The 27,626-nt window shown below is 43.2% G+C and overlaps 3 protein-coding genes across 10 annotated transcripts in view; 2 read left to right on the top strand and 1 right to left on the bottom strand.

Moving 5' to 3' along the window:
- Positions 1-364: 364 nt before the first annotated feature.
- PROZ (protein Z, vitamin K dependent plasma glycoprotein) lies at positions 365-11,724 on the top strand (the record flags this gene model as incomplete). Its single annotated transcript, XM_080349723.1, has 8 exons — positions 365-513; positions 2,115-2,278; positions 3,333-3,357; positions 6,425-6,538; positions 7,932-8,063; positions 10,388-10,473; positions 10,553-10,676; positions 11,213-11,724. Exons 1-8 carry the CDS (start codon positions 444-446, stop codon positions 11,722-11,724), a joined length of 1,227 nt encoding a protein of 408 aa, XP_080205849.1. The 5' UTR covers positions 365-443.
- A 635-nt stretch (positions 11,725-12,359) lies between these two features.
- On the bottom strand, positions 12,360-25,963 carry PCID2 (PCI domain containing 2). Of its 7 annotated transcripts, none has more exons than XM_080363842.1 (16): positions 25,890-25,963; positions 25,115-25,199; positions 23,527-23,616; positions 22,914-22,987; positions 22,108-22,173; positions 21,520-21,561; positions 21,001-21,055; positions 19,240-19,343; positions 18,409-18,484; positions 18,146-18,287; positions 16,989-17,089; positions 14,829-14,902; positions 14,535-14,660; positions 14,200-14,323; positions 13,384-13,506; positions 12,360-13,213 (listed from the first exon to the last, which is right to left on the bottom strand). In XM_080363842.1, the coding sequence occupies exons 2-16, from the start codon at positions 25,148-25,150 to the stop codon at positions 13,124-13,126; spliced, it is 1,323 nt and encodes a 440-aa protein (XP_080219968.1). In that variant the 5' UTR covers positions 25,151-25,199; positions 25,890-25,963; the 3' UTR covers positions 12,360-13,123. The 7 variants fall into 7 exon arrangements, with proteins under 7 accessions (XP_080219968.1, XP_080219966.1, XP_080219965.1 ...); XM_080363840.1 differs by lacking the exon at positions 25,890-25,963 and adding an exon at positions 25,625-25,760; XM_080363839.1 differs by lacking the exon at positions 25,890-25,963 and adding an exon at positions 25,607-25,695.
- A 791-nt stretch (positions 25,964-26,754) lies between these two features.
- Positions 26,755-27,626, top strand: part of CUL4A (cullin 4A) — a 37,449-nt gene continuing 36,577 nt past the window's right edge. For both annotated transcript variants that reach the window (XM_080346764.1, XM_080346765.1), the window contains exon 1: positions 26,755-26,991. In XM_080346764.1, coding sequence (XP_080202890.1) covers positions 26,823-26,991 — 169 coding nt within the window. In that variant the 5' untranslated portion in view covers positions 26,755-26,822. The remainder of the gene's footprint in view (positions 26,992-27,626) is intronic.

Here is a 27,626-nt window from a genome sequence, read left to right as displayed (position 1 = left end):
AGCTAAACCTTGGCAAATGTTGTGTGAGGACAGTGTATGAGAGAGCCATGCCATAAAATTGATCCCTGTAGGCATCATCCAGCTTGTGCTTTGATATGGTACAAGGAAGTGTTCATACTGTTCATCTTTCCCCGCTTTGTGTTATAGTAAGTGAAGGCTGGGGGGTGGGAGGAACACTGAAATCTTGGGGCAGCTCTAAGTGGAGCTGGCAAACCTGCTCCACCTTCAGCCAGAGCACTAAGAGAAGGGACACTGTTGCGCCACCAAGCAGTTGGGTGTTTTTTTTCCAGTTTTTTTTGTGTGTTGACATGGAGGCCAGGATTTGCCCTTAAATGTTTTGTTTTCTCATGAGCAGCTGGACTTTAAACTCCAACATCTCTCGCGTAGCCATTTCCCCCAAGAACCGCAGGAATGCAGGCAGCAGCCATTGGGCTGAGAGGGTGATGATGGCAAGGTGCTCTTGGACGATATTGTTTCTTGTCTCTGCCCTTTTCCTTCAGACAGAGCAGACAGGTATGGCTTTTGTTTTGTTGTGGCTTTAATTCTGATTTGTGCTACTGCTTCTCTAAACACATCAGTAATTTTGTACCCTATGTCATGTTTATCTTGTAGCACAGGATGATGCCACCGACAACTGTCTGTTCTGTATTTTCCTTATGTTTCTCCTACCTAAGTAAAAACTGCAGTAGATTACTGAGGCAATGTAATTCTGAAGTACCATTATTTACACCGGGGTGTGATATCTTGTCTTTTTTTATCATTTTTAAAGAGTGCCCCATATATTAAAGAGAATTTTGGTTTATATTTCTAGTTGCTGCTGAAATAAAAATGCCTTATGAAAGAGGCTGAGATGCATGCTCGCTATTGCTTGAATAAATTTATGTTTCTGTATCAGTCCTCCATGGTTTGTCAAAAATAAGGAGGAGCTGGGCAAGGAAAAAAATACAGTGACTGCTTAAGAAGGTCAAAACAGCCCTGGAAGCAGCCCAGGTGGACTGTCAGGTGTGCTGGATGCATTGGAACCACTGCACGGCAGAAACCTGCACTGGGGTGTCAGATAACACTTCAAAATGCAAAATACAATCATTAAGCTTTTTCTTTTTTAATATCACATACAGACCTGTTGCTTATCGGATATCCTTCCAAGGCATAACCAAGCATTTGTATGCAGTTTCAGAATAATTTTGTTATTGCTGCCACTTTTTCCAAATCTAATATTATTGATTATTTCAACCTTTGTGCCCAGCACTGCTTGGCCCACAAACACTGTCTAAAATGCAAAAAAAACCCAAACAAAACCAAACCCAGTCCCTACCCCGATGGGTTTACTTTGCAAGCACAGGAGAACCGACTAATGCACACTGACACATGCAGCTATGGACTGCTTAATGTCAAAGGCAACAGTACCAGCCATCCAGCTGGCAGCAGTTTTTGTTATGAGCATCATTGCAAAGAGGAATTTTAAGATCAGATAACTCTCATTTCTTCGATCTCTGCTCCTATTTACTCAAAAAGATTATGATGTCTTCCCCATAAAGGCTGGTATATGATATAACCCCCATAACTTTGAGCATTGCTGAGGGGTAGCTTATATTTATCCTCCATACGAGAGATTTGATGGAGAACTCAGTCATGTCATGGTTTTGCTTCTCACCAAAAAAAATCCCTGTGAAGTCAGACTGAAGGGCATCAGTTTGGATCCATCATCATAAATCAATACAAATAATTTTCATGTCTACTGATGAATCTGAAAGCCCATGCAGTCTTACAAATAGCGTCTGCCTTTATGATAATAATTTTCCCCTTTCCCTCAACATGCCACAGCAACACTGTTTTGTGTGTCTGGTGCAGGAAAAAAAGCGTGCCAGGAAGGACTACAAATTCCCTCTGCTTGGAAGCAAGTCAGGCTCTCCCGAAACTCCCCAAGACTCCTCAGCTGAGTTTGGGCTAAGAAAGAGGGCTCTTTCAGCCTGTAAGTTTAATGTGGCTGAAACCCAGAATCTCTCTTCATGATTAAAAGTGGCTGCTTAGTGAGATCTTTTTAAAAATGTTGAAAATATATAAGGAAATTAATCTAAGTACTGATGTTAGCATTCTGTCATGCAACATTTCAGTGTTTATATCAGCTGATGATGCAAATGAAGTTATCAAGAGACAGAGGCGTGCCAGTTCCCTACTTTTTGAGGAGGTTCTTCAAGGCAGCTTGGAAAGGGAATGTCTTGAAGAGAGATGTACACATGAAGAAGCAAGAGAAGTATTTGAAAATGATGAAATGCTTGTAAGTATTTTGTTTACCTGTGTGCTTTGGTTCTTTACTATCAAATTGAGCCCTGCAGCCTGCTTAATTTGTTTGAATTTCTCTCCATATGAAATCTTTGTGCTTTGCATCTCAGCTGGTAGAAAGCAGGTATCTTCAGTGGTCAAAAGGGAAATGCAGAGGTCAGCTCTGACACTTTTAAAGTCTCCTCCTGAATATGACGTGTCCTGTGCCCTATGTTGCAAAAGTATATGGCTATTGTCCCACCATGACCACACACAGGGAAATACAGCTTCAGCACCCCTTGAGGACCAGGAGGGGAAAGGGGCTGTTGGGATGGAGGGAAGCAATGTACCAGCATCTAGTGCCACCTATAGAAAAAGGTTCACTTGGTCAGCAGCTGCAAGTCCCCTTGCTCAAGAGGCCCTCCTGAGAAGTACAGCTGGATGCTATATTCTTTACTGGGAATCTGGCTGGAGATTGTGTTTGCAGGAAAAGCAGAGGGAACAGCCATCGAGCTGCCCACAGGTGGTCTCAGTGCTTTGGGGAAAGTTGATGGAGGGGCAGTACAAGCAGTCAGGAGAGGTATCCCCTTGGGGAAAGCAGTAGCAGAGTTAGTTGGGTGTACCCAGGGAAAAGCGGAGCACATGAAGGTGGTGACAGGTGTCAGTGATCTGCAGCTCCAACCTTTGCTGCCCACTCTGTCTCCAGCAGCACCTGCTGGGGGACAAGTGAGATGGAATAGGGTCACTTCCCAGGCCACTGCACGCCAGAGAGACAATGGCCAGACAGTTTTTTCCAGGAAGCCGTATTGCTAAAGGATTCAGATGTTTCCCTCCCGCATGTAAAGTGTTTCTTTTCCTTTATAGCTTCTTAAGAAACAAAAAATAAGCAAACCCCTTCCCATCTCAAGTCATTCAGATTTTGCTGTCAGGGCTGGATTTGCAGTTGTGCACTTCATAAAATTAAACTGTAGTATATATTCTGTCTTACAATGTTTTTGTTTTACCAAAATGTTTACGAAATATTATTTTGAGAATTAAAGTCTAATTCCCCCCCCCCTTTTTTTTTCCAGAAAATGTTTTGGGACGCCTACTATGGTAAGTTTGCCTCTTGATTTCTCTCCTTCATAGCAATGTCACACTGAAGATTATGATTCAGTCTGATGCTGGTTTTATGAGAGTTTTTAGCAGTTTATGTTACAAGAAACACCCAGTCACTATCTCATATCTCTAGTACAGCAAGAGGAAAAGTGTTGATGTGAAAGCTTTAAAAAAGTAATGAATAGGGAAAAGCAATTAAGATGGCAAAGCAAATAAAAGTTGAAGGTGAGTAGATGTTATTATAACAAATAGGCTATTTCTTTTCCTGAACTTAAGGCTATTCTGAAACTACCCGAAACCTGAGAAAGTCTGCTTTGCTGATACAATAGAGCAGCACAGCTTAAATAGCAAAACTTCTCAAATACAAACCTAACACTTAAACCTGAGTGAGTTAAATAGGTGTTACAAGCTGCTGGCCCTGCATCATCCCTTGGCAGCTGTCAAGGCAAGAAATGAGTTTGTGAAAGCTGAAGGACCGATGTAACTAGACAAACCATCAAGAAGGAGCCTGGGCACCAGTTTATGGTTACTATTCCTTCTTTTTCTGCATGCCTTGTCCTAAGATTTCATCATGTTCTTTTTACTCAGCGTGTATTAATTTCTAACCTTAATTTTAGATAGTGAATAAGGAGGTGGTACCAGCAATTAGTATTCGATGATATAAATGTTATGAAGAATGATACTAAATATCTGGCCTTTCGTATGTGTTTCATTACTGCTGTGAGGGTGGGATTAATTTATCCTAATTTCAGTCATTGGATGTTTGTACCAAGCATGTCATCCAGGCATAGTCTGGATCCATCTCTATAGTCTGTAAAGAGAGAAGGGCAACCAGTTGAGAATGGTCCATCCAAACAAGCTTAGCCACGATAGGGACGCATTACTGTTTTTGGCCTCAGTGGTGGCTTTCTTGCAGTAATTCAAAGCCATCATGTCCTGTCTTCTTCCTACAGAAGAACAGTGTGCGTTTCCTTCTTTGCGATATCTATTCTAACATTTCAAAGAGTGTTGCTGTGTATCTCTATGCCTTTTTTCCTCCTCCTTAGACAAACCCATTTTTTAATCCTGTCTTCCAAAGTCTCGTTTTTCAGATCTCTGGTATGTATCTTGCTTTCCCTCCATAATCCAAGGTACAGGGGATAAATCTGCACGGTGAATAAAAAAAGGCTGAGAAAAGCTGAGCACCCACTTGGCCTAATGCTGGCTCACCCTTGGGCTCTGTTTTGTACTGTTCCACCTTGGTCTCTTCAAGTCAAAGCTGAAAGATCAGAGCTGATCTTGCTCTAGCATGGATGTACACAGTCAGGGCACTTGGCCTGAGATCACACTTGTCCCTAACTCGTTTTTTATTAGCAGTATAAACTTAAATATTAGAATCATAGAATTATTTTGCTTGGAAGAGACCCTTAAGATCAAGTCCAACCGTAACCTAAATCTAGCACTAAACCATGTCCCTGAGAGCCTCATCTATATGTCTTTTAAACACCTCCAGGGATGGTGATTCCACCACTTCCCTGAGCAGCCTGTTCCACTGCTTCTCAACACTAAGCCTCTCTTTATACATAATTTTCCAAACAGTTTTGTGCATTCCTTTCTGCGTTTTCATAGCTCAACTAATGACATAATCTGAGATATTTCTGTTCTATGATGTTCACTGATTCCTCACTAGGTCTTATCCTATAGATTTGATTGGTTTGGATTCTTTGATCTTGAAAAATGCATGTTGGTAGTTACTGACCACCTTCTTATTTTGCTGAGTGCTTACAAACAGTTTAATCATTTTAGTAGCTTTCCAGTAACAAAAATTGAGCTAATTCCTCTGTAATTCCTTAAAACTTCTGTTTCCTCCTTTAATAAAGCTAGGCACTAGGTTTACTTTTTTTTTTCCCCAGTCTTACAGAACCTCACCTGACCCCAGACGTTTTTTAGACTTCCTTACCTACATTTGAGTATGCATTTCAGAGGCTTGAAACCACCTAACTTGCTTAAGGCCGTAGGTGCAGCCTTTCCCTATTTTCAGTTACCCACCACTGCTGCTGGAGTTCCTCACTCTTCAGCTCTACCTGCTCAGCTGGGCTGATGGGTCCCCTCTAATCCACCCAAACACCCTCCCAGGAGACCTAAATTATGCTGAGATATGCTGGTGGGATCTGACTGCAGGTGGAGTGACGGTGGTAAATTCTTTAAGACAATATTTTAGTACAGCTACCACTCAAAGATACATGTGCCCATAGCCTGAGGTGGCTGGGTGTTTTTTCCCTGTATCAGGCAGAGTTTTCACCTTTCTGTCCCTGATATCAGTTATGGCAGCCTGCTGACTGAAGTTAACCTCTCTGATGAAGTTTTAAAATTTGAAAAGTTTGGAGAGCGTGTCCCAGGTTACACTTTTCTGGCTTGCCCCCAGTTGCTCATGTCTACAATAAGCAGTTGTTTGGAGAACATTTCCAAACTGTTTTGGAGTCTTTCTAGTGGGCAGCATAAAGGGAAAATGGCAGCTCTGCCTGGTGTTCCACCTGTAGTGAGGCATCCTCTGGTTTCAATGTTCAGTTCATCAGAAAGACCAAGCCTGCTAGTGTCTGAGCTGCTGTATAATAATTACACAGGAGTGTGAAAGACAGCCTTCCTCCTTGTTTGATGTTGCTTGCTGTGTAATTTTGATGCCAGGTTTATTTATCCATATATGCACATAATATTGTGGGGTTTTCTTTTAATCCAAATGCATATCAGCCTAACACAGGAGACCGAAAACAGCAGTCTCATAATGTGTTTTTAATGAGTGTGTGAACTGAAAGTCAGTGCTTTTCCCTGAAACAGAAGATCCATCCTCCAGAAGCGCGCTCTGCCTCTGGGTACCTCGCAGCATCCCTGCCAGGGGCTGCAGAAGCACCTCTGCAAGCAGAGACTCAGGCTAAAATTACTCCCAAGGAGCAGTTTGGTGACATGTAGCCCATCTTCTTCCAAACCTTTTTGCAACATTTCTCCAAGTGGCTCGTGTGCCAGGAAGGGGGCTGTGTAATTTGGGTTAGTGGTGGTGACTTGTCCCTCTCCTGTGGCATTTCTGCAGGTGGCAGAAGGTGCTCATCGAGCCCCTGCCAGCACAACGGTGTGTGCGAGGACAGCATTCGTGGCTACACCTGCACCTGTGCTGAGGGCTACGAGGGAGAAAACTGTGCTTTTGGTAAGGCATTGTCCCCTTTCTGAGAGACCCTATCTCCTCCTGTCGTAGGGGACTCCAGGAAATGATATTCAACTCTCCCATTGCAGCCAGCCACCAGTTTTTAGGTTAAAACAGAGCAGGGGTGATGTGTGCTGCCTGTCTGCTGAAACGTTACGGCATCCTGAGGTTATGCTCACGGCCTCTTCTCTCCGAGCCTCCCTTCTCTGGGGACACAGCAAAGGGGCTGCAAGTCCCCCTCATGGGTGGGCTCCAAAAGCAGCCCTGCCTGCTGCCACCAGCACTCAGCAGCTGCGTGTCCTGTCATGGTACCAGGCAACACATGGCCCGAAGAACTAGGACTGTGGTGCCATGGTGGCTTCCCAGCCACTTGAGTGCCCCTGAGGCCACATGTGCCCACAAGACAGTCCCTCAGGACTCCAGAAAACAAACCATTTTCAGTGGAAGTGTAAAAGATGTAAAGCAAAACGGACACTTTCTGGCACATAAAAAGCCACGTTCTATGTTCCAGCCCTTACATCAGTACTTCTGCTGGCTTGGAGGTCCCTTGGGCTGGGAGACGCCCTGGTTGCTGCAATGCTGGGTCATTTTCTGTGTAAGGGGTGTGACTGGATAGAGACAGACCAGCTTCTTGGGAAGCACAGAAGGTGACAAAGCTTGGGCCAGCACTGGGAACTGTATCAGCTCAGCGTGGGCCTTAGAGAGCCACATTATGTGGGTTTTTTGCTACTTATCCATCTATGAGCTAGATCTGCCATTAAATCACTGTTCTTCCTGTGGCATTGTGCTGAAGCTTAAGTGTTTGCTCAGCCACGGACAGTTGACTGAGCATTTTTTTGATGGTGATTAATACTCCCATTCTTTTCCTCTTATCTTTGGCAGCTGTTAGTTTTAATTCTCTTAGCACAAGCATGAGAAATAAGAGCTATTCATTTGGTTTTGCTGAAAAGCAGAAAGTGTTAGCCTTTTTCTTCCTCAGGCAATACCTGCCTTCTAACACATGCAACAGTTCCCCCAGTGCAGACACTTGTGTTTCATTTAAAAGGGCAGAAAGGAAATCCATGGCATCCTTCCACGGGTTCACACGGAAGGCCTAGTTTGACCCTTGGCTACCAATGCTCTCCAAAACTCAGAGGTGCAGACAGTCTGGTGCAGTGAGGTGCTGGGTGAGCACAGTTTGCAACAAGTCTGTGGAAGATGCAGAGATTCAGCTGTCTCCAATTTCTGCTTAACAAGGGGAAAACCAATGTGGTGGGAAATACAACCAAGCCAGAGTCCCTGCCCACCTCCACATAAAGTGAGTAAACATACAATGCTTAGTAAAGTGGACTGCAGCTGTGCGAGAAGACTCCAGCTGAACCGTTGCCAATGCTTTTTGTCTGCTTGTTCTGTTCAGCTAAAAATGAATGTCGCCACCAAGCAAAGGAAGGATGTCACCACTTCTGCTACCCGGGAAGTAACTCCTACCGTTGTTCCTGTGCTGATGGCTACGAGCTTGGCAAGGACAAAAAACAGTGCATCGCGTTAGGTAGGCGTAAACATGGAAGTAGAGGGGGGCACACGCTCAGTACTGGGGTGGGCAGGCCACCATCTGATACCCAAATGAGATCAGCTTGCTCAGGGACTCAAATGCTGAGAATATAACTTCCAAACTGGGCAGAAAACACAGGAATCTAGAGACATCTAAAATGTCAAAACAGTGGTAAAAGAAGCAATATTTGATCTGAACATTTAAACATGGCTCTGCAGAGACAACTTGCATCATCCTAAATGTTCCTCACTGGGACAGGTTTTCCACTCCTGTGCTCAGTAGAGGAACTCCACTGAAAACCTGTCTGTTTGGGAATGAGGTTCAGTTGTCTCCAGTCAGGCACCTGATGGTCTAATAAATGAAGAGCAACATTTGCTGCCATGTGAATTACTTTAAAGCCATAGCCCTCTTCATTTTTTTAATCTCAGTCTCATTTAATCTCATCCCCTTAGAAATAAGATCTACTAACAAGATGGTAGTATGCTTAGGCTGCACCTTCAATACAGTTTTGGGCCCCTCACTACAAGACAGACATTGAGGTGCTGGAGCGAGTTCAGAGAAGGGCGATGAAGCTGATGAGGGGTCTGGAGCACAAGTCTGATGAGGAGCGGCTGAGGGAACTGGGGCTGTTTAGTCTGGAGAAAATGAGGCTGAGGGGAATCACAGAATGTTAGGGATTGGAAGAGACCTCAAAAGATCATCTAGTCCAATCCCCCTGCCGGAGCAGGAACACCTAGGTGAGGTTACACAGGAATGCCTCCAGAGTAAGAGACTCCACAACCCCCCTGGACAGCCTGTTCCAGTGCTCTGGCACCCTCACCATGAAGAAGTTTCTTCTCATATTTAAGTGGAACCTCCTGTGTTCCAGTTTGCATCCATTGCCCCTTGTCCTATCATTGGTTGTAACTGAGAAGAGCCTGGCTCCATCCTCATGACACTCACCCTTTATATATTTATAAACATTAATGAGGTCACCCCTCAGTCTCCTCTTCTCCAAGCTAAAGAGACCCAGCTCCCTCAGCCTTTCCTCATAAGGGAGATGCTCCACTCCCTTAATCATCTTTGTTGCCCTATGCTGGACTCTCTCCAGCAGTTCCCTGTCCTTCTTGAACTGAGGGGCCCAGAACTGGACACAATATTCCAGATGTGGTCTCACCAGGGCAGAGGAGAGGGAAAGGAGAACCTCTCTCAACCTACTAACCACCCCCCTTCTAATACACCCCAGGATGCCATTGACATTCCTGTCCACAAGGGCACAGTGCTGGCTCATGGTCATGACCTTATTGCTCTCTGCAACCACCTGAAAGGAGGTTGTATCATGGAGGGGGTTGGTCTCTTCTCCCAAGTAACAAGTGATAGGATGACAGGAAATGGCCTCAAGTTGCACCAGGGGAGGTTTAGAAAAATTTCTTCATGGAAAGTGTTGTCAGGCATTGGAACAGGCTGCCCAGGGAAGTGTTTGAATCACCATCCCTGGAGGTGTTCAAAAAACGCATAGATGAGACTCATAAGGACATGGTTTAGTGCTAGAGTTAGGTTATGGTTGGACTTGATGATATTGAGGGTCCCTTCCAACCAAAGTGATTCTATACTAGCAAGCAGGGCAGCCAAATAGTTGTTGAGCTATAGAGAAACACTTTTGATGATGAAGACTTGATGTCTGCATAATGCACATTTCACATATGCTTTATTTCAGACTAGTGTGAGTTTGGTCCTGTGGACTAAGCACCCATTAAGCTATGACAGTACATTTTGCGTGCTCCTGGAGGCTGTCTTCTGGTTTAGCTTCACCTGAACAGCGTGTGTTATCCAAGATTATGCCACAAGGTGAAGAAAAAGTGCAATCAGTGCAGAGTACTGCGAGATCCACCTGAAAAGCACAGTTGTGGTCTGAAGCAGAACACAAAGACGAGAGTGACAGCTTTTAAAAGGAAAACCCAGGATTAACCTTGTGTAGTTTGGGCCGCAGCTATCAGGTATTTGGCACAAAGTCAGATACAGGATACAAAGACAAGGAACCAGGCTGTGCTCATGGCTGGCTGGAAAGGCAGCCTCATTTCATTAGTTACAGACACAGTGAAATGTGATCACCACGAGCCTAAGCAATGACCCAAAATATTCAGTGCTGTCACTGAGCTATTAGACTATACATGCCAAGAAAATTACTCCAGTTCTCTCCAGTTGAGAAATTGTCCTTCTCCTTTTCTTTGGTGCAAAAATGAAACCCTGAAGTCAAGGTGGAAGCAATAAGATATTTGCAGGCAGCAGTTGTCTTGAAGTGACACAGCATGAGGTTTTTATTTTTTCAATTCATTTGCTAGATCGATGTGCATGTGGCAGACTGCAAGACAGTGATAATCTGATACGTGAAACAAGGAAGAAACAGGATGAGCGATTTCCTTGGCAGGTATTTCTAGCAATTCATGACATCCATCACTCAGCCTCACATGGACAGTGCTATCTATGGTCTTTTTGCATTTTTTTAGGTCCTGCTGCTAAATTCAGAAGGGAAGGGCTTCTGTGGAGGAGTACTGCTAAAAAGTAACTTTGTGTTGACTACAGCAGAGTGTGCCCTTCTGCACAGGCATTTTGAAATCAGGATTGGTGCTGGTAAGTGATCAAACACATTTTCTCTTGTTGTAGCATATTTTAATATTGATAGCTAATTTTAAAACAAAAGCTTACTAAAAATTTTGTGGTGTAAAAATAGTTACAGGAAACAAATCTGCTGTCACGTTATTTAAGCATCTCAGTTAAGTATCTTGAGCTGAAACTACAGCTTGCCCCAGGCCACCCTAAAAGCCAAGCAGAAAGACAACTGCCTCTCAGATGCAATTCAGAGCTCAGCACCTCAGGACAAGCTAAACCAGGTGGATTTAAAGGTGGCTTTTGTTTCATGCCAAAATTCATTTCTTGTCGGGTATTTGTCCTTCCCTCAGAAATGATGCATGCTTCTATATAGCATTATAGAGCTGTCAAGGCATCATTCCTAGTTTACCTATACTGCAGCTGTTTCAAGAAAGAGTGCCTTTAGTTTCCCTACTGCACTTATTTCCCAGCATGACTAGGCAGCTGATAGTTTGCATGTAGCTTTCAGGTCTCTGATAAGTTATTCCTAAGAGCAGTGAAATGTGGTTGCTTCACAGGTCCTAACGGAACAAGTGGAATTGAGAAGCCAATGCAAGTTAGTGAGAAACACATACACATCCGTTACGATGAAGACACTGGTGAGAACAACATCGCCTTACTACAACTCCAAGAGCATGTTGAGTGCAACAACCACCAGCTTCCTGTCTGCATACCCGAAAGAGACTTTGCAGAACACATTTTAATTCCAAAACTGGCTGGTACAGTCAGTGGCTGGAGAATGGAAGGTGATGAACTTCAAGGTGATGAGTTGCATGTTTCATACCTTCCTGCTGAGGACTGCAAACAAATACTCAACACAAGCCTCACAAACAGGCAGTTTTGTGGACACCTCCAGGAGGCTGTAGACAAACGACTGGCTGGAGGAAGCTTTTTAGCTACCGTGTATAAAGGTACTTGGTTTCTCACGGGTATTCTGGGATCTTGGCCACTAGAAGACACAGACTGGGAAACGCTTCTCTTCACTAACACTGCAAGGTATATGATATGGTTTAAACAAAAAATGAAATAAGACACAAAAACAACCTACTCTCCAGCACCAAACCCCTACCAATCACCACAAGGAAACATTTGTACGCAGCCAGTACATCCATTTGATTATCACAATTTGCAGCAATGAAAGTCGCAACAACAATATGTATATCACACAGAAAAACCTCTTTGTATTTACTTCCATTGACACACAGTACTGTGAAAGTCACGATGTGGTAAACCTAGTTATTTTACTAAAAACTGACTGGACTTCAAGTTTCCTAGAAGTGTTTGTCCTAAAACTCAAAAAGTGTTGATATTTTTCTGAGACTTCCAATGTTGCTAGAAGGAAATTAGTCTTTTAAACTCGTTACCTTGAGGTTTGATTCAGCAAATTCATATTCTTATTTCAGCACCCATACAAGCAAAACTTAAGATGACCAGGGGAACTCCAAGCCTTTAAATACCTATGTTGATATAGGACTTAAAACTCTCATCACACTGAAAAAATGCTTCCCCTTGTACACAGTACCTGTGTTTTCCCTTACGAACTATGTCCACACCAGTTGGTGGGTAAAATAAAATCCAGCTCTCAAAGAGGGGAAAAACGTGTTTTATTTTATTCAAAAATAATTAACAACCCTCCCCCAACTACCATCCCATTACCATGAACAGTTATGTTATACCACCCCCAAACAAAATACAAAACCCTCAAGGGAGTAACACTTAAAATAATGGATCCAGTGACAGTGTTTCCCCAGAAGTAGAATAAAACAGATTATGGATAAGTTACTTACATAAGCTTCCGTTCATCATAACAAAAATTGAACAAAATATTACGAGAATGAAAAAAATCCACAAACAAACCCATCTGTAGGTACCTACAGACAAAAATCCCACATTTATTTGAACCCGTAAGTATTACTGACACAGTAAAGCTTTTGGTGTCAAGCACTTCTCTAGTTTTTAGAGAAGGCTTGAAAAGAGCACTTAATACCCGCAAGACTATTGAAGAGACTCAATAAGATGGAAACCATGAAGGAAAACATCATTTCCACTCCGAAGAATAGATTAACACAAGTAACAAAGGGTGATACTTCTCCTTTCTGAAAGATAAATGCAGAAATGGTAACAAAAAGTACTTTTTAAAAGCTTTTAAGTACTTTGGAAGGAATTTGGAATGCTTTATTTCCTCATGAAATATCTTGAACAATCTAGAAAGCCTGCGGAAGCCATCACTGAAAAATCAGCATTTCATTCCAACACACTTTGTAACACTGGCAGCTGTGGTCGTTCTGGGAAAGGAGCCACAAACAGCTCCTGGTATTCCAGTCCTGGACACAAACCAGGTCATTTACAATGTTCTTGGGGAGATGAGGAGCAGCTCCACTGGGCAAGCTGAGTATCTGAAAAGTACTTGTCTGGCTAAGACACAATACTCAACACACTGTTGACAGCGGAGGAAATGGGTTCTGCTTACTGACCACAAGCTTCTGATGCTGATGAGATATATAGCCTTTAATATGACCCTGGCAGAAGGAGAAAAAGACAGTGTTAGTACTGGAAGCTGGTAACACAACGCCTACAACCTCAGCTGTCTTCAGACTACACCAAGCAAAGCTCTGTGTCGATACTCAGTCACTGCGCTACCGTACTTTGTATCTGTAAGGATCCAATTTATGTAAGGGGGTGAACTCACAGAGTAAGCAGAAAGCTGGAACCATACCCATGTTTGTTTGCGTACTGATGGTGCTGTCAGACTGAGAGCCTCTTGCCATGGTCCCCTGTGGGCCTGCTCACATTTGCTTGAAGAGACAGATCTCTACAGAAGTGTTTCTAAATTTAGTCTTGCTCACATTAACATTAGGATTTTAGTTAATCACTATTCCAAACTTAATAAACTAAATGACATAGTACTTCCTTTTCAGACATGTGGTGGTGTAACACTGAAATAAATCTTCCAGCCATCTAATCCCACCCTCTGTTACTTCAAGTCCACACCAAAGAATCTGTTTCAGACACAAAGTGGTTCATTTTCTTGCTGACAGTATAATGCTGCTCCCAAACCTCTGACTTATTAGAAATCTCTTGATTTCAAGACTTAATCTGTTCATGAGTAGCTGAGATGAATTTAGAGTAAAAGATAAAATGTGAAACAAACCAAAGAAATCTGGTCTTATTTTTTTATAACCTTAGTATGTCAAGTCTCTCAGTTCAAATGCAGAGGAACAAATCCCTTTTGCTAATGGTTACAACTTTTGTATTTTTCTAATCAGTATCTATGCATATATAGAAATGTCAATACCAGATTTGTAATGTAAAATTCAACTTCAGTTTAAACAGCCCTCAGGGCAAATGAAAACATTTCACTTTGGGCACAAATGAATCCATTTTTTTTTTTCCACACAAGAAAACTTGGATTACCAAGATGTTTTTTGTAAGAATCATTTATCCTCTACCTAATATTTTTTACTGTGTGAAGTCTGGAAGGACCCAACAAGTGGTCAGCACATACCATATATATAAGGTTAGCTAAAATGCACTGGACTTCATCAATATCAACATCATCTACTTGCATGAACTTCAGGGCAATCAGAAAGGCATCTAGAGATAGCTGATGGGTTTTGAGTAGTAAATATCTGAAAGAAACAACAGGAAAAAAAAATCTGTTATTGAGAAACAATGACTTAAAAATTCTGGTTCTTAGAAAAATGGCCTTTCTACAATAAATTCACTTTAACAGGAATTCGGTGTTCTCAGAACTAAGGAGCAGATATGTTTCCATTTCAGTCCTGGGTGAAGCCATATTAAATCTGCTTTTGCAAAAAAGGTAGTTTGTGTTATACTTACACTTTCTTAAAGAGATTTCTGTATGTGATGATTTTCAGCTTCTCAAGGATAAGAAAGATTCCACATCGAATAAAGAAGGTCTCGTGCTTTGTTAGGGCGTCATTCAGGAGGAGAAGATTGCCTTCACTGTGAGGGTGAGGAAATGAAAACCAGAGAAAGTCTCACCCAAATGAGAAAAGAAATTGTGACTTGGTAGCAATACCCCTCCCCTGCCTTCCTCACTCATCCCACATAAATACCTTTTCCATACTACTTTTTGAACTAACACACAATGCAATAAAGTAATCATCATACCTCACAGCCTTTGTTACTTCAGCAAACTGCATAAGGTCATACTTTTTTAAGAGCTGAATTGTTGGCATGTGGCCCTGAAAAAGAAATGGTTTCCAGGTTTTCCAGGATAAAGTCAAATGCATTTTAGATGTAATCTAGTAAGCTATAAACGCATTTGTTAGAGGAAAAGACAAATGTTTAACCACTTTTTTTTTTCCTACAGAACAAGAGCTCAATAGAAGTACTTGTAAAATAATCTCCTTGCCTCACCAAATACCTTGTAGCTCAGCTCACGATAACTACCTATTTTTTCATGGTTTAGGGAGTCTTGATGTTTCTTAATATTGGAGAACCCTTATAAAACTTGTAAAATCAGGATCCTGTGACATGAGGCCAAGGAAGATCCAAACTTTATGTCATGGCTGCATGACCTAATCTGCAAACAGAAGAACCGTGAGAATCCCAAGCATTGCTAATAATACAAGCAGTGCTTCAGCACTGTGTAGTGTTAGCTCAGTCTGTACCAGATTTTTTCCTCACTATGCTTCTGTATGGAAATAAAAATGTCCTCTTGAAACACACCAAAAAAAAAAAAGAAAAAAAGAAAAAAAAAAAGGAAGTTTAAATTTAAAGAAACAAAATTAATTCTCATTGCTAGATCAGGTAAGAGCGAACTGTCTATACTATCAAAAAGAAACTTTGGGTTTCTTTTCACCCTGCACAGCAGAGATCAGATTGCATATTGACTTGGGTCAGACTTTAAATTTAGTTACCATCATGCTATGCTGTTGGTAACTCCTTTCCTGGTTGGAGGATTAGCTGAGAACAGAACTCAGCTGCATGGCTACTGAGAACTGCTAAGTATAAACAAAAACCCTATCGAAGCTATTTAGAGTTTAAGGTTCATGTTAATGTTTGGGCTCTGATTAAAAAAAGCAACTGTAAAAACAATGACCTTTATCTAGTTTCTTTAGTGTCTTTTACACTAGAACTGCTCCAGAAAAGCCAGAGCAATTCTAGGCATTAAGTGACCCACCAATTTAAAGGCACTCACCCAGTCAAGACTGGGATTAAGTTTTTAGGAAGACTATGAGTTTTCCTTTATCAACTGACTGATCTGAAAACAACCAGTAAGAAAGTCAATAAACAAAAAAATGAAAAAGAGAAGCCACTTGTCATATTATGCTTTGCCCAATGAGAGATGTCCACTATGGAAATACAGCTGCAAAGTAACTGAGTAACACTGCAAGAGACAGGAAAGGGAGCACAGAAAGGAAAAGGGAAGATGGTCAAACAGGCTGGGGCAAAGGTGGGAGATGGCAACTCACAGAAGCAGGTGACAACAACATTCCCCATGGGTAACTTTGGTAATAGAGGCAGGAACTGGAAACGCTAAAATTCAGTTCTTGTGCCCTCAGTCACACTAAACTAATTGTTTACATAATCCCACTAACTCAGGGATACGCTAATACCAGCACAGCACATAGGGAAGGACAGGAACTAAAAGCAGAGATGTGCTTAATTCTTTCAATAGAAAGAATAAAGATCAAATAATAACTAATCTTCATTAATTTGCTCAAAACCAAAATGCTCTACTTCATGAGCCCTCTGACATGCCTGGAATGGGCGAATGCACAAGGTGCAAATAGAAAACCTGAAGAGAAGAATCCTTTCTCTCCTGTGGCAAACCCCCCTCAGTCATCTTCTGCCATCTATTTGCACATTCTCCTTCCCTTCACCAGGTGAAAGTCGCAGACAGATTTGTACTAGTGAACCCACACATTACCTGGCCCATCTGTGCAGAGTTTATCATCACCAGGCAGGTGCTCTGCTATGTGACCAAGTCACATTGGTGTTTCTCCAAAGAGCTCGAAGTTATCTTTATTACAGGAGTAACCTCAGGTTGCACCTTTACAGGGATGGGAGGAGGGCAGGAGGGAAAGGAGAGCGGAGGGTGTGTTGTGGTTGTTTTGTTTTGTTTTTCCCTTTCTTCTTTCCTGTGTTGCTACGAATTACAATTCAACATTTTCTATCCTCTCACAAAAAAAATGTGCACATGCTGGCTAGATCTAGCATAGACCGCCCCTGAATCCCAGTAAAGAAAAAACAAGAACCATAATGAGCATCAGTTGGGTTATCTGCCCCCCCAAAAAGTGATTTCGAAGAGTAACATCAACTCACCAACAACATTTTTACTGGAAGCAGGTATATCAAAATCATTCTTTTGTTCTTCTGGCTTGAGCGGTGACAGTGCTCAAAGGCAAATGATAGATACTCTTCAGCTGCAGACACAAATAAAGTGCTAGTCAACAACAAAAACGGATTAAAACTGTAACCCAAATTCTGTGCTCAGTGTCCATCTCTAGCTTGAACACGTGATATTTGAAATCATATATAAAAAGAAGCACACCAATCAACATACATTAAGAATAATGCTGTAAGAATTATTGGAGATTCACACAAAATACAAAGTATTACCAGAAAAATAAGTCCTCCTTCAGAAAGTCAAAAAAAACCCCAACTTGTAAAGGCCTAAATGTCAGAGGTAATAGTTACAATCAGTATTGGAATTTTCAGCTCATTTTGTGTTACTACTATACGAGGGGAGAATCTCAAGAAGCAGAATTCTGTTTTCTAAATTCAAAGATCAGGTTCTTCAGAGGATGAAAGCTGCACGCGATGCACACATCTGCTGAACTGCAGAAATGTGCCAGTGAGATCACACAGCAGGACAAGGAAAATCTCTCATCAGTTTTTGCTGAGAGACAAAAATGACAAGCATGACAGGTAGAAGGCACTGTTTAGAGTAACGAAACCGTCTCCAGAAGAGATTTTGCTCAGGGGCTTAGGTCAGTTCTATAAGCATTTCTATTAGTTAATAAGAAATCTCAGAAAAGTGGTTTCTACATCTTCCAAAAATCAATGTACTGAGAAACTAATTCTACAGAACAGTTTGCTGAAGATTTTGTTCATAGCATACAGCAACTTGAAGAAGACAGCTGCAAGGCGTCCTTGGGGAAACCTTTACAAACCTATTCTTTTGGACGCTCGTATATTTTATTATGCATGCACATAATGCATAAGACTACAGAGAACTTCACTGGCACAAATATTTTAAAACTGGGCATATAATACAATATACTACTGGGCATCATGCAATTTCATCTCTGATGCAACACAGCCTGTGCGCCCTGGATCTTTCAGCATAACATTTTTCCTTTGATCAATGCAAACACACCTGTACCTTCTAAACACATTTTGAGTCACAGACACACAACATCAACCAGATTTCACAGCACACAGCAAGACTTCAGATCTGTCTTACTGGCTCACAGTACCTTGCTTAAAGTCACTGTCAAACATGGCTTTACGTCCAACATAATATCTGTATGTAACTCGCTGTGCCATACTATACTCATCCTTCAGATTTGAGCTGTCAATTGCTCTAATTAAGGGCTTACATAGATGGAGTTTGTTGATCTGTTAAAAAGACAAAAAAAGGCATTTTACTCAGAGAGTGTAGATAATATATCACACAAACAGGATGAGTTTGACTTAGAATATGAAACATAAAACACAGCTTACCAGACTTGAACCCTACCTTAAAGTAAATTTTAAACAGCTGATTCACAAGAAACAACATGCCCCACTTTTTGGAATCTTCAATGCCTGCTCGACTGTCACAAGAAAAAAAAAAAGAAAAGAAAAGAAAACTACTAGTACTGAATATTGTAAAAAAATAATGATTTTGTCCTCATGGTAAATTCCCTCCATAGATATTTTATAGACTTTTAAGGTTAAAATAGGTGTCTGAAAATAAAAGTAAAGGCCAAAGTCCCTGTCTTAAACCACACCAGCACTGTCAAAACAGAACATGAGTTCCCATCTCTAAATTTTAAACAGCTCTGCTATGTTTCTCCTCAACATAATGAAATGATGTCATGCAAAATATTATTCATCTGCATCAGGATCCTCACTCCAGTCTACAGGTAACACATACACTAGCATAGCAGTTGCTTGTAATATTCAAGGTGAAAGAAAGATGGTTGGGGAAAAAAAGCATTTTCTCCACTTCACAAGTGTTAAGATTGCTAAGACTGGAAAGCAAAGAGTCACCTGTTCTCCATCTAACCATAATGAAGCAAACTTCAAAACTGCACAGGGCACTAAAGTGTTAAAGATCTTTCCTGAGAAACAGGGACATAATCAGTCCCTCCCAACAACATCTGCCAGGAATGTTAAACCTGAAGGGAGGCCTCTCCAGCTGCAGTTAATAGTCAGGAGAGAACAGACTACAAATGAGAGGAAACAAGCCTTCGAATTGTTTGTTCTTAACCAGACATGGTCTTAGTAAATGGAAAAATCTTCTGTAAAGTTCATCAAGTTATTAACAATTTAACAGCACAAGTTCTATTGAGGATCTTTCACTTACGTGTCACTGGCACAGACTCGAAAACAGCTCATCAGCAGTTCTGCTGCTTTTTCCAACATGTCACCAACTTTGCTTTTCCCTTTCTTCACCAGCTGCTGATCTGCCTATCATTACACAGCAAGAAACAATGTGTAATTCCACATCCTGCTTTGCTGGGTCGTGAATGGTTTGCTTCCTTAATACAGCATTTAAAAAAGTCTTACAGCAATAGATTTTCTTGCCTGCTATCCCCCAGAAGGTAATCAAGCTCACAGAAGAGAACACTCACAGAGGCTCCTGAACGTGTACCAAACCTAATGCACAGGAGAACAGTCCTTTGAAAATAGCACTGACCACTCCTACCTTTAGAGCCACTAAGCTTTAATGCAGCTCTCAGAAACCTAAATTCAGGACCACCTGATAGCTGAACCAAAGCAATAACACTGCAACTCAAGTTTCCAAAGACCAAGAGTCTGGCAAAAAAAAAAAAAAAAGTATTTTGAACAAAAGAAAACTGAACTGATTCCCCAGTTATGGAGTTTTAGAATTTATAATTAAGCTTCTCTTCACAGCCATGAAGGCTAAATTTTATTTCTAAACCACATTCAACATTTTCTAGTACTAATACACACTGCTAGGACCTGGGATTTTCAGAAGAAATGGAAAACATGTTACAGTGGCAAGAAAAAACAACAAATTGGCAACAACACATGGGGAAGATCCATGCACTGACTAATACAGAACTTAAAACAACTAAGAAGAGTGGGGGAAAAAATTAGTGAGTAGATATTTATTACGTGCTTTCTAATAAGATTTATTATAATGCTTGCATTCTGACTAGCTGAAACATAAGTAACGGAAATGCATCCTTCACTGAAGAAGTCTTCTCTGTTTCCGCATCCTTTGAACATAATGTTAGAAGACAGAGTTCAAACACTTCCAATATGACTGATTCCAACTTCCCCTTTCTCATGAATCTCAAATATACAAATTTGCCTCATTCAGACTGGGAATCAAGACTTGTTACAGAGTAGGCACACACACAAAAAATATTTTCTGTGCAAGCATGCCAAATGTGTTGTTTTGTAGGTGGGTGGGCACAAGAATTGCTGAGGGGACAAACACTGAAAACACTAGATACTGTCAAACTCTAACCTAACTTGAACTCTAGCTCCACCTCTTCAGGTAAAGTAACTAGAAGCAAGATTACAATCCTGACACTCACCTTGGCCTAGCAGTTCTCATTAGATCCTTGCACAAGCTATTTCAAATCACTAGCCTGAGAAAAATAATGAAAATTTGTGTGGGTTTTTTTTTGTCAGCAGTTGTATGGACTCTGCAAGGGCTCTGATGAGCATCACAAGCAGTACACACAACTGGAAGAGCAGAAAGGAAGTAGAAACTTCCCTCTTGAGATGTGGCAAGCGGTTAGATTAGCTCAGTTGTCTCGCATGTCTCCATCAAGTCCCAAGAATAACACAATGAAATAGTGAGCTGTCCCACCACGCTACTCTATAAAGATAGTACTTAATCATTTTATATGCTCTAAGTTGCATGTAGGTCCTTAGAACTCCCCTAGTTCCAGATGCAAATGGAAGGTAGGCAGATGGAGCAACCTAGTTTTGCAACGGGATTGGATTGATTTAGTGTGGCAACAAAATCCTAAACAATGAGTTAAATAGTACTGACCAAAATTAGGCTATGCAATAAAGTGTAAAATACTTCTGTCATGGAAAATCCTAACGTAGAGAAGTAATGAGGCTGTTAATCAGATCTACTTACATTATTAGCAAAAATTCGAAGATCAAGGGCTACAGCATACATAATAGGTAAAGCCCTGGAAAAGTAAAACATACATTAGCATGAGCAAATCACGAAACAAGTAAGACATGAGAAACAAGCTTTTTTTTTTGGCTAGTTGGTCATAAAGCCAGAAAAGCATACATTAATCTTTAAATAAAGAAGGATGCACTTTTTAAAAGGCCTTCAAAATCTCAGCATTTCAGAAATCTTACACTGGAGAAAGAACTAATTCAGAAACATTTTTTTTTACAGTGGCTTTAATAAAATATTATCTCACCTTAAAAAAAATTATTCACATTTACTTATGGACCATTCTACATAACTGAGCTCAAACTTTTGGACCTAAAAACTCAAACAGGCAGCAAAACCAGTCAGGCTGCATTTAAGTATCACTGGGGATAAATAAAAAAACAGGCGTAATTTTAGTTTGACTACTATGGTATTATGCTAGTGAAAGATAAGAGTCTAGTTTCTAGCAGCTCTCTATGAGGTACTCACCAGTTTTCCTCTTTATGTGCCTGAAATGCTCGCAGGAAAGATGTATTATATTGAGGAGAATTTAAAACACTATGAAATGAAGCACAAATGTAAAAACCAGCAGTTGTATGGTACCACGTACTACTACATGAAAGGGCACAAACCAACAACAAAGTAAGCAGACAAGGATTCAGGATGCAAAGAGGCAGCAGGGAAGAACGCAGGCACAGCCACACACTCCTTGGTGCAGCAGCAGCTGTGAGAAACACTGGTCGCTTAGACAGAAGAGAGCAGCTTTCTTTATCACTATCTTCCCCTTCAGCCAAGTACAAACTGGGATGTATGTATGTTAACGATTTGATGGTCTCCTGCACTCTGTGAGAAATCAATATTCTATTTTAGAGCAAAGTGACAGATTCCTTCTTACTCCTACAGAAAGCTGAAAGAAGAGTGTATCTGCATTTCCCTTCTTAAGAACCTAAATAGCTGAGACGTATTTGGAAGCAGATCACATTCTATTAGATTTTAAAAGAGGTAAAGATAACTTATTCCACAAGGAGACATATAGTTAACCTGAAAACAACATATAGGATTTATGGAAAAGGATATTGGACAATAACTGTTTGGCATTTGTATGCTTCTATAAAGTCGTGGTTTCCAACAGCATAAGTACATCTGTCAAAGAAAAGGTGCATTAGTGCATCAGAAAATATCACAGATGTAATACAAATATTTCTTTTTGCATCTTAACATGCATAGAGCTTTACAATTTATTTAAGAAAGACACAGAAATACGGTTAGAAATGTTGCTAACAAAATGGCACAAGTATTTTAACATAGCATTAAGCTGGATAATTCGAGAAAACTGATCTGAGACCTGAAGGCGGATTTGTTTCTATAATATACACAGTATCAGCTGTAACACGCTAACACTTATTGAAACTGTCACCAAGATTAGAACAGACAAAAAAAATTCCAAGACTGTTGAAAGTGAACTGAAGACTCTGTTAATGCATTTTTTTTTAAATGAAAGCCTTAGAGAATTACTTAGGTCCTAAAGCTCTTAAGAGTACTTTTATGACTAAAATTCACCACTAAAAATATTTATTTCCCTTATTTATTTCACTCTGAATTGTTGTGTAGCTAGTAAATTCAAAGCAAAGGAAACAGCAAGTACCAAAACAAAAGCTGTGTCAATGGTTCTATGCAGATGACTGCCAGCTACATAAAGCAAACTTTACATGGAGAAGAGAAGGTTTTTATTTGCTGCAGTTCTAGCATTATTGATAAGAGTAATAAATACCAAGTTTTCAGATGTAAGCCCTTAAAAGTAACAAAGTAAACTTAAGGATAGGCTATAACCCATGCCTGCCGGATGCTTCACAACCGACTTCACATTCCTGGTCCATCTTTACCTTAAGTGGGCTGCAAACATTTCATCATATGGTGGTTCCAAAACTTGTTGACACTTCTCCTCTGGAGATGGAAGCTAAGGATAGAATAAATCAATGAAACATTAAAGGAACATCTAAGGTACCAGAAAGAGAACATCCCAAAGATATTCTGTCATGGCAGTTTCATGCATACATGCCTTTGCTATCTATCAGAACCTTAAGTTATGTTAATAATCACAACCACTGTAATGTGCATTCTGTCTAATAATCCAAAATGAGTATAGCACAAACACTGGATCCTTGCTACCCACTGTTTTGGTCTTTATTTTCACTCCCACTGTGCCACACTAGCAATTAACGTAGACCTGGCCAGAAGGGACCTTCAAAACTGTATCCACCCAGAAAACAATTCAAAGTGAAACACAAAAAGCCATCCGGGAAAACAAAACAAAACAAAACAAAACTGAAACATATAATATCCTTGTGAAAAGAAAGGGGAAACCAACCTACAAGGGGATCCTGCTCTGGCCTGTGAAACAGATTTCTGAGGTTTATCTCCAATGGAAAAGAACCCATATGGAGAGCTAGGAAAACTGAGAGCAAACCAAAAGAAAGGTCAAAACCAGATTCTAACCTGTAGCCTTGGGTTTGCAACATGTGGATGTTTAAATGATACCAATTCTGCACAAAATTGTCCATCTCTGCTGTCAATGGCTTCTTGTACCTACCAAAAAAAACCAGACACATTACAGAACAAAATCCAGACATAGCCATACAACATATTTACACACGACAACAAAAAACACCTTATTGTTACCACCAACCCAAAGGTGAGTTTTTAAAGGTTTAAAGCTAAATGAATCAACATTTTACTTTCAACACACCTGTTTTCCAAAACGGCATCAGGAAGAAGGTAGGGTGACCACTATTATGTTTTCTTCCTTATTTGTAGGATACAAGCAAACCAGAGAATCCCCAAACAACTTACATGCATCTAGCATCATAAAACAGCAGTTGTGCACCAGATTTGGTTAAGCTTTTAAAAATTCCAGTTGGACTTAGGGGCATCAAACATATATGTGAAGGCACAATCTTTGAATAACACTTAAAAATGAAGACGTATTAAACACGAAGCCATCATTCCAAAGGCAATGTCTGATATTGGACTAGCCTCTGTATAGAATACTTTTGAAAGCTGTTAAGACTATAAATGTTGTATTCTGTGGAAGAACCGTTTCATTCTGCTCCCTTCTAAAGATAACTCCTTGTAAAAAACAGTCTGCTTGAGCAGCTTATTGTGACATCAAGCTGGAAATTTCTTCAGTTGTGGAAGCAGTTTTAGATATTACTTCTAGAGTTTCTTTCCCACTGTTTGCGCTTTATTTGTAATATTTTTGTGTCCTGATATAGAAAAAAAAAAAGGTTTTGATGTACGGAATGGTCATACGAAATGGAAAAAATCATAGACTAAAATAGCAAAGGAAGCAGCAAAAGAGGGAAAATTAACTGCTTAAACTATTTCAGAGATTGTTTGTTTGGTTTGGTTTTTTTTTTCAAGTAAAGGAGAACTAATTTTGTGTTTTGGAAGTAAATCTTATTAAACATTAAATGGACTGTCAGCTGGAGAACATGCTGACTATTCAGAGCAGATCACTGTCCTGGGAGATCTCAGCCACTCCATTTTTGAGACTAAAAACCAAACAATTACTTTATTTTTGTGCCCTTCACTCAATTGACTTAAGTGAGATGGCAACAGTGATGAAAATATGATGGTTCAGAAAAAAAGCAGTAAGAGTGGTCACACTAAAAGCTTGACACTGGAAGTTCAGTCTACCTGGTACCCTTGTGACCCTGCTGTGGTCTCTCCATCATCCATGACATACACACTGTCTCTCTGCCTCTCTGTACTTAAATTCCTGTACCTCCTGAACCCCTGAGCTCCATTTGTTACTGCATGCACGCACAGTCCCACCACATTAGTTATTATGGATAAATTACTTCACTATCCCTTATATCAGCAACCATGATGCTTTTCAGAAATTCCAGGTACACATCCTTGGCACACAGCCAGTATACTTAATACAGAATTAGGAAGTATACTTCTTTACCATATCACACGTTTCAGGTTGATTTATTTCTTAAGCAAGGTAACGTATTTACAGCAAAGAAATAATACATCACATAACAGTGCTGACAAATTAAAAAAAAAAAAAATTGCTTACTTGCTGCAAATACTGATTTATGGTGATATGCGCCATTAAAATGTAAGAGGCAGGAGTCCCAGATAAAAGGCAGATGTGTCACATTCTGCAAAATAAACGGGTGTTTAAGAGACGAGCAAAGCGACAGCACCTCACACAGATCCCCCGCCTGGCTCTGAAAAAACACGAGATGACTTTAGCAAATCCCTCGCTGATGGGCAGCTCCTGCCGCCTCACGGGCACAGGAATGGGGCCTCGGGGAAAGCACAGCAGGGTAGGAACACAGGCTGCCTACCCGGGGAAGCTGTGTGTGCGGGAGAAACCCCGCCACAAGGGCCCCGAAGAGGGAGAGGGCCCTGGAAGCCCGCGGGTGCCGAAAACGCGAGGGCAGGCACCAGAAGAGGCAGAAGCGCGGTGGCGAGACGCGGCCCCGCTTCCCCAGCACCCCCACCATGCACCCGGCGGCCCCTCCGCCCCTCACCCTCGCCCGGCCCTGCTCCACCGCAAGCCCACCCTCAAGCCACGGCGCACCACTTCCGCCATTCGGTACCGCGCTTCCGCCAACGGCTGCCGCACTTCCGGTATCCGGCAAAGCACGGGCGCGCTCCCCACACCCGAGGGGCGGTGGGAGAGACCTGGCGAGCCACGTGACAGACTCGCAGCTCCCACCACCCTGCCCCGCCCGCCGAGGCGGCCGGGAGGCGTGGCTTTGTCCCGGATAGCCAATGGGAAAGCGCAGTGGGCGGGGCCCGAGGGCGTGCGTCAGTGATAAACCTCGTGCGCGGAGCAGTGCTACCTGTTTGCGGGCAGCGGGGCTGTTCTGCTGCGCTTCTGCTCGCTGGTGTTTCCTCGCTTCGGGCAGGGCGGGGACCTCCAGGCTCTGCGGTACCGTGTGCCCGCTGATAGGCACCCGGTGCGGCTTCCCGGTCCCCCGCTGACAGAAGCTTTGTGCCGCTTACTTGAGGAGCGCACGGGTTGACCGCCCGCTTCCCCTCCTTGCCGGCTGCGGCGGCGCACGCCGGGAGCGCGGGCGAGTCTCTGGGGGCTTGTGCACATAAAGTTTAAACCGAGCGTTTAACTCTTGAAACCGTCGTTCTTAAAAGCGCCAACGTGAGTTGGCGGAAGGAGCACGCTCGGTGCCCCGGCACGCTGGCAAGCGCCAGGCCCGGGCCTGCCCCGGCTGGGCTGGGGGTTGCGGTGACCAGGACGCGGGCGGCCGCTCGGCGCTGCTGTTTCTCCCGTGCGGAAAAACCCAGCTCAGGGTGGGAGACGCGGCCGCCCCTGGGCGCGGGGCACCAGCAAATGGAGCCAGGCGCAGCAGGGGAACGGCGGGGTGCGAGGCGATGGTGGGAGCCGCTGTCGCCACCCGCTCGGCCCCGCCGGGTCTGCTCCGGGCGCGGGAAGCCATCTTGTGAGCGGGGCCGGCGGTTGCCCGCACGCCCGAGCGGCCTGGAGCCGGGCACAGACCCAGCTCCGCACCCGGGCTGGGCGGCGCGGTCGGCAAGCCGGCCGCCGGGGCGCCCTGGGGAGGGCGGAGGCGGGCGGCTGCCGGTGACTCCCGGCCCAGCGGCACTTGGCAGCCGTCCGCCGGCAGGGCCGGGAAGCCGGCGCGGTAGGGGAGGGCGGCTGGGTGGCGGCGGAGGAGGAGGAGGAGAGCGGAGGCGGGGACCAGCCGGCCCCAGCCCAGCCCAGCGCCTTGCCCCGGCCGGACACGGCGCCCGGGGCGGAGATGGCGGACGAGCCCCAGAAGAAGCCGCACTTGTCGGCCTTGGTGGGACACACCAACGGGCTTACCAAGCCCGCCTCGCTGGCCGCCGCCACCCGCGCCGGAGGAGGAGGTGGAGGAGGGGGAGGCGCGACCGCCTCCTCCAAGAAACTCGTGATCAAGAACTTCAGAGGTGGGTGCGGGGCGGACCGGGCCCTCTGCCCCAGCAGGTGCGCCCTGCCCCGCCGCCCGGCCCTCTCCCGACCTTTGTTTACCGCCGGCCCGGCCGCTCCCCGCCCCTTCCCCGCGGTAGGCAGCCAGCGGCGGGGCCGGGCCGGGCCGGCGACAGGGGGGCCCTGCCGCTGTCACCCTCCCCGCCGCCTTATCTGGACGAGGGGAGGCTGCCGCCGGGCTGATAACCCTCCCCGCTGCCGTCACCTATCCCGCTTTAAGGGCTTACGGGGACACGCGTGGGGCTCCGTGCGTGGGGGCAGCGGGAGGAGCAGCGCAGCGACGACTTGCGCTCCGTAGGAAGCGGGCAGAAAGCCACCTTAGTGTCAAAACTAATTAAAGGAAGGCGAGGGCTGCCTTGCTAAAAGTAACACGACGGTAAAAAAACGCCACAGTCCGGCGGCTGGAGCGGCCCCGAGGCCGCTGGCGGGGCGGCGCTGCCCGGCCCCGGCAGGGTCCGCGCTCCGGCCCCAGGGGCCCCGGCGTGTGCGGGGTCAGAGGCACCGCGGAAAGGCTTCGTCGCCTTGGGAGGGGTCGGTAACCCCCTCCTTGTGCACAACTTAAAGGTTAAGCGCAACATGGCTTGGCAGAACTTAA

Source organism: Nesoenas mayeri (assembly GCF_963082525.1).
Source record: "Nesoenas mayeri genome assembly, chromosome: 1".
Taxonomy (NCBI): Eukaryota; Metazoa; Chordata; class Aves; order Columbiformes; family Columbidae; genus Nesoenas; species Nesoenas mayeri.
The sequence above is the reverse complement of the archived record's forward strand: the minus strand, read 5'-3'. Positions and strand labels throughout refer to the sequence as shown.

What these genes read in the sequence shown, in the direction of transcription:
- PCID2 (XM_080363842.1), bottom strand. Translation starts at nt 25,150, where the DNA reads ATGGCGCATATCACCATAAATCAGTATTTGCAGCAA. An exon ending in CGAGTCTGTGCCAGTGACAC is followed by an intron (nt 18,485 to 19,239) that starts GTAAGTGAAAGA and finishes TTCTTGTGACAG; the next exon opens with TCGAGCAGGCATTGAAGATT. An exon ending in TCCAGCTTTCTGCTTACTCT is followed by an intron (nt 13,214 to 13,383) that starts GTGAGTTCACCC and finishes TCCTTCTGCCAG; the next exon opens with GGTCATATTAAAGGCTATAT.